This window comes from Homalodisca vitripennis, unplaced genomic scaffold (genome assembly GCF_021130785.1).
Source record: "Homalodisca vitripennis isolate AUS2020 unplaced genomic scaffold, UT_GWSS_2.1 ScUCBcl_2703;HRSCAF=7720, whole genome shotgun sequence".
Taxonomy (NCBI): Eukaryota; Metazoa; Arthropoda; class Insecta; order Hemiptera; family Cicadellidae; genus Homalodisca; species Homalodisca vitripennis.
The window spans coordinates 49,374-56,512 of record NW_025778845.1 but is presented as its reverse complement, the minus strand read 5'-3'; the positions used below and the strand labels follow the sequence as shown (position 1 = coordinate 56,512).

The 7,139-nt window shown below is 32.6% G+C and overlaps 1 protein-coding gene across 1 annotated transcript; it reads left to right on the top strand.

Annotated features, from left to right (window-relative positions):
* The first annotated feature begins 981 nt into the window (after positions 1–981).
* On the top strand, positions 982–6,021 carry LOC124372184. Its single transcript, XM_046830550.1, is given in 2 exon segments — positions 982–1,817; positions 1,819–6,021. Coding segments are annotated over 2 exon segments (3,768 nt in total). The 5' UTR covers positions 982–1,064; the 3' UTR covers positions 4,834–6,021.
* Positions 6,022–7,139: the final 1,118 nt, after the last annotated feature.

Below are 7,139 nucleotides of genomic sequence, written 5' to 3'. Positions count from 1 at the left end.
AAATTCTTCTTTAGAAAATTATATTTGACGGTTATGGTTATATCTGGTAGTGTATTGCTATAAACAAGTGCAATTAATTGTTACACTATCATGGTTCCAATTGTTGTGGAACCACGATCTGCTATCAATATCTGCAACCTCGTGGTGTCGTGACCAGAAGAGCCTTTCCAGAGGCTACTATTTATTATACCGTGGATCCACCACTCGATTTCCTTTGTCCAAACCTAACCGGCTTTGGTGAGATAATTTAAACTTGTAATTTAGATATGATTTCGAATGGTTCTCTAACTATACAATTTGGGCCTAGACAATCTACATGACTACCCGTCCTATTCCTCTGAAGCTGTACAACTCTGACACAATATCCACCCTGGCAGCTTGTCTATCGTTAGCAGGAATATGTCTACCAGAACCTGTCCTAGAGTATTCCAGCCAGTAGGAGGCTCCTATTGTTAAAATCATACTGATTGGTCAGCATAGCTAATTCTAGTGTCTACGGCTACTGATTATGTGCCAAATTCAAACTTCACCCCAGTGGCACCCCAGGACATTAAACATATTAATGATTGCAAATATCTGTAACAGTGTATTTTCTTTATAAGAACTGTAACAGTGCAATAATATGTGCAGTTGCATATCATTAAGCTTTGTGATAATTCACTATTTTGTGACTATTGTGAACTGTGGGGCAGTAAAGTGGTTTAAAATGGCTTTAGGTGATGTAAAATGTGAACTGCGATGTATTTAATATGAACATTTAATATGTTTCTTTTATATACTTGAATAAATTTTAAAAACATTCACTTTTTTGACTAAGTTTAGTTCATTTATATAAGTTTAATATTTTATTAATTTGATATCATTGATTGATTAGGGTATTGTGTTTGTACTATTATTTTGAGAACTGAGGTAGTAAATTTTGTAAATAATAATAATATGATAATATAAGCCACAAGTGCTATATATATGTCTAAAACAATTCATCACAGCAGTAAGTAGTTTTTTTGTTTGTGCAGTGTTGCATGAAGATGACTGAAGACATTGGCTGATTCAACGACTTCAAAATGAGCGCAATCCGAGAACGCTGTTCTCTCTATGTCGTCAATCTTCCCAAGAAGCTTACCAGTCGTAGAAATCTTCAAGCACATTTTTCACAATTTGGTGATGTTAAAAATGTAAGTGTGGATAAAGAGCTTAAAACTGGCACGATTGAGTTTTCTAACCATTTTGAAGCTCAGACAGCAAAAACTCAGGGAACAAAATTTGAAGATGAATCATTGAACATTTTGTGGTCAAGATCTCCTCTAGATCCTAGAGGTATGGGTAGACAAGAACTTGCAGTTGTTGAATCTGACACATTGTGGCAAGAAGATGACAAGGAATGTTTTGGAGTGGAAACAGCTCAAACAAAAGCAAATTCAGATGATAAAAAACAATCAGCAAAAGATATGATCAAACAGCATTTGAAGTTGACTGGTGTAAAGAAAAGACTTGGTCCAAAAATTGGAGATCCAACCAAACAGGAAACATCTTCAAAATCACCAATTAAAATTTCTAAAGTTGGAAGTAAACCATTGGTTACTCTAAGAAAGAGTCTTTTGAGCCAAGGAAATAAACAGAAACTTGGGAGGAAAGATGGGGAACCTTCTCATCGGTCTGTTGTTACTAAACTGAAAAAGTCATTAGTTTCTCAAGAAGAAGTTTCAAAACCAATAACTTCATCAAATTGTGAACAAGTGGATCTGAAATTTAAGCTATCGATGTTAGATGAAAGGGATAAATTGATCAGAAAAGAAACAGTTCAGGATTCAAACATTAAAAACTGCACTCATTATCAAGGGCACTTGTCCAGATATGTGTCCTGAAAGGGAAAGGATTCTGCGACAATTGAGACATGGAGTTGCTACATACGAGATGATACCAGGAACTTATCAAATGGATGAAAATAAAGCAGTCAAGGAGTACATCAGAAGTTCAGCTGATCAGGAAGTACCACTGGCTCATGATTTACGGCCTGGACCTGTACTCTCATTAACAATGAACTACCTTATCACAAATATCATCAACAGGGTTGATAATTCTGACGAGAATAAAGCTATATGGTACAGTTTTTGTTGGAACCGACTAAGAAGTATCCGTAAGGACATAATTCTACAACAGCTTTGTGACATGGAAACTGTAAAGATCGTTGAGCAGTGTGCTCGGTTTCATATCTGTTGTTATGACCATATGTGGGGAGCCGATGTAAGTGGTTTTGATGACAAAATCAATACCCAGAACCTAATTGATTGTTTGCAGACTTTGAAACATATGTATGAAGACTTGGCAAAACACAATGTCACTTGTCCAAATGAACCAGAGTTTTACTCATATCTGATCTTACTAAAACTGAAATCTGGCGATGTAATGTGGGAGTATCAACAGTATTCACTGGATGTTCAGTTTTCTTCCCATGTTCAATTTGCAATTGAAGCTTACATGGCTTTTAAAAATAACATGTACTCCAAATATTTCAGTCTTGTTAAAAAAGCTTCATACCTTACAGCTTGTTTGATGCAAAGATATTTTGATGAAGTTAGAACTCAGGCATTGAAGACCATGATGAAAGCTTACTGTCTTCCTGGAAAAAATGTTGGTTTGTCATCATCGTTTATTGTGTCAAGCTTGAAGTTTGATTCTGAGAAAAATGCTCTCAGATTTTGTGAAAAGGAAGAAGCAGACGTGAAGCCAGATTATGATGGAGGGACTCATGATGATTACATCTCGACATCATCTTTCCTCATTAGAGAGAAACGCATGCCCATTTCAAATGCAGTAGTCGGAGAAAATAATCCCTTACCAGTTTATACTCCCCATGAAGTTCATACAAGTTTTGATGAGCTAGGAAAATTGAAAACTTCATTCCAAATTATTTTGGATGAGGGTGTTGTGGATATGTCTAGTGGAAGTGTATTGTCAGATGAGGATAACATGGACGTCAATACCTGTGAAATTGATGCTGAACAAAAATCCTTCAAATTTTCCATCAGCCCAACAAAAATACCTGAAAACTTATTCAGTAAAACATTGTTGTCAGACAAAGATGAAATAGAGTTGCCACAATCAGGTGGGGTTGGAATTAAAAGTGAAGTAACACAATTTTTTAATGACAACAAAGATCTCTCTAAAACTCAGTTTAGTCCAAGCAATACCTTTAGTATGGGAGAAATTGAGCCATTTGAAGTAAAACAAGATTTTAGTCAAGAAATGATCTGTGAAGATAACGATGTTGTTATTTCTAGTACTGATGAACAAATGCTCCAAGCTGAAAATAATACTCTTAAAATGTATGAACCAGATCACCAACATCCTTTTTCAACTAATTTTTCAGTTGACATAAAACCTAATTTGTTAATTGATAACAAGGAAAACAAAGCACCATTCTTCACTAATAGCAATGATTTCCAACTACAAAAATTTGAGAATGTCAAACCATCTAAAGAATATAATTCCGTAGAAAATTTTAAATTTACTTTTACTATGAACAAAAATGAAAGAGAATATACTGATTTGCATAGAGAAGAACATTCTAAAACTTTAAACAAAACAAGTATGTATAATATAATGAAAAACGATGTCACATCTGAATTTTTAAGCCAAAGTTCAACTGATGATAAGAACAAAAGAGGAATGATGTTTGGAAGCACGCATACGAGTTTCCTTTTTCCTCAAGATGAACTGAAAGAATCAAACGAAATAACCAAGAAATATGCTCCTGAAGAAGAGGACAATGAACTGGAAGATCTCGAGGCCATGAGAGAAGCTCTTCTGCTCGAAAAGAGGAAAAAAGAGCAGTTTGAAGAAGAAAAAAGACAAATGGAAGAAATGGAAAGAGTAGAATTGGAGAAACAAAGAAGAAAAATAGAAGAGCAAAATGTGTTAAAAGCTTTGAGAAAAGATGTTAGTCAAAGATTAAAAGCTATTAATGTTCGTAAGTATGCACGCCAGTGGAAGAAAAAGGTGGAAAAACTCAAAAGAACAAGACAGGATTTCCCAATGTTGATTCAACTGTCTGTAAGTGACCATTTGTCATTGTGGGGTACAGTCAATTCCATTCCAACACAGAGTGTTTTCCAAAGAGCCAGAGATAAAATAAATCTAAAAAGAATTAGTTCACATGTGCTACGATATGGAATAACACAATCTTATAAATTCATTGGATATGATTTAGCAGAAATGTTGGCAAAGTCTGCAGTTCGAAAAATGAAAAAGGGTGTTAAAAATCCAGTTTATTGGAAACTGGTATTTTCTTTACCTTGGACTAATAGTAAATCTTGCTCAGAGTTGTGTGTGTTTAACAAGTTGATGGGGAAGTGGTGTAGGCAAGCTTTCTACAAGAGAAAAGATGCTTGTTTGGGTTCTGTAGAATGCTTTATGACATCATTGGCAGTTCCAGTTAACATCTGCGTACGTTTATCTGACAATGGTGAAACATCTCAAGGTTTATTAGAAGCTTCAGATGCATCAATATTTGTGATTGTGAATGAAGCAGAATCAAAAGAAATGTGCCTTAATAGGTTAAGAGACCTAGTAGGATCTTATGTGAAGAGTGAAGGTTTTTCTATTGTAATAATGAATATTGGTGGAAACAAGTTGGATCAAGTTTTAGAAATTCAGCTGGAAGAGTTTCGAAAACAAAATTTTATTGATAGTTGGAAAATTGCATATTGGTCAGGTCCTGATTCCATAATGGATAATCTGAATTTCTTGACACAAGAAATAAATGTAGCTCCTAATATAAAGACAAGTACTTTGGAATTGTTAGTGAAGCAAGTTAGTGATGATTTTTTTTGATGCTTTAAGTTCCAGCCAGCACATTTGCCAAGGGTTGGTGAATGCTATGAAGAGACCAAACTTTATTTTGGATCTCTATAATACTTGCCTAACAAAACTAGAAAATTTGTTGGTGAGCAACAAGCTTGCAAAGTATTTCAATTTTCCCGAAGAGTTTAAGAGTTATGTTCCACTACACGAGTCTGGAGGTCCTGAGTTGATGTGTGGAAAGACGTTTGATGGCTTTTACAAGATGCAGATATCAAAGAAGTTAAATGTTCTAAAACTGCCATTGCTCCACAGCTGGCCACCAAGTTCCTGCAGTGACTTGGTGGAGATGTTAAAGTCATGTTGCTGTAAAGTACATGATATGGAGGTTTTCGTTCAGATTTTCAGGATGATAGATCTGAAAGATGACTCAAGTCTTCTTCAACACATGGAGCAAGTTCAGTGGCTGGAAATTGTGGAAATATGGGCACAGTGCAGTATCAGACATTCGTTTTTTCATGATGAGGATAAACAATTTTTTGTGATGTTCGACAGAAATGATATAGAAAAGGTAATCAAAACCCGATGGTGGATCAAACAAACTCCTGAAGACTTTTAAGTTAAGAAATATTTATGTCCAGTATGATTTATTTTGAGTAGGCTAATTGTGTTATTATTCTACATTTGAAAGATTTAGAAAAACAGTTTTGATACTATTAAGATAAATTTAATTTCATGGGTGCAGTGTATTACTATTAAATTCACACTACTGAATTAAAAATTGGTGTATCACACATCAGTTAAAATTTTATTTTTAATATTGAATTGTAAAATTGATATGTGTTATTAATAATTTAGGTAAACAATACAAATTTAAATAAAAAGTATAACGTTTTGTTTTATTATGCAGGAATAGTTGTAAAATCCATACTTTATTATTACACTCTAATTTTAAAATTAATTGTTAAATTTTGTTGTTTGAGGCATTTTAAATCTTATTTCAATGTAAACAAAACTTTTTATTAAATATTTGTGCTTGATTGTAGGAACTAGATTGTTACAAAGTTCACTCTATTTAATAGTGAGATGTAAATGTATGCATTGATAATGAAACTACACCTGTAAAAAAACTGCTGTTTAATTTCTAGTATATTCTTTTTTATTTTTTTTATCTATTTTTGACTATTGTTTATTATAGAATAAAACTGATCTTACTTTTAATTTTGTACTTCTTTCATCAATTTGAATAACTCAGAAATAAAAGTCCTTGGTATAAAATAATTACTTGTTTGAATTTAAAGTTGAATAAAACTTTACCATTTTACAATTTTATTTTAGTTTCCATTGTAAGGTGTGATGGAGGTTAATATTGATGTTTATATTAACATCACTATTTTATGACTAGTGTATAGCCAGTTAGTTTATTTGAGGATTTTGTCAATAGACAAACATAAAAATGACAGTATTTGTGTATTTTTTACTCAAATTGACTATATGTTTGTATAATATGATTGTAAATTTGTTTAGAATATCTAAAAATAATAAAAATGTTAAATTTATGTTTTGCATTTCCTGAGACAATAAAATATGTTTTAATTTTTGTGTGTTAATATTTCTCTCAAAAATAGAAAATATGGTATTCTTAAGGTAAGTCTGAATAATTGTAAAATTAATTAACGATAATATTTAAATTGAAGTACAGGACAAGAAACATCACATTGAATCAATGTACTTAAAGTCATACCTTATCACATCATCAATTCAAAATAAGGGATGGGTCGATTCCAATACCCTAGGTCTCGATACCATGGTTCTTGTCACTTGATTCCGATAACAAGTGTTTTATTAGAAAATAATAAAATAAAATCAACAGAAGTACTTGAAATACGTTTAGAAAGTCACAATTGCAATTATCACAACTAGTAACGTGTCAAAGCTGAATCTTGAAGTTCACTGATTCTTCTAATATGTCTTTTCGCTGACAGCTGATACGCATTACTTAAATTACCAAACACTAAAAAGTTTTATTATCATACTTAGTGTTTAAAAAAATGTAAAAAATTAAATAATTGCTGTACTGAAACAAATAGTAATTGATCCCAGTTCATATTTTAGACTATTTATTTTATGACAGCTATTGTAGGCGGTCATTGGATGGTCCATATTCACAGTGGATAGTATGGGATTCTCCACCATGTAAACTACAGTTTTCAAAGATCTGTTTACTAGAAATGACTATCAGAATAATCTAAATAAATGTTTTCAAAGTATATGAGGGGGTACCCAAAAAAAAACTGGAATTATTTTATAAAAATTATATATTATCAAATTTTTTTACA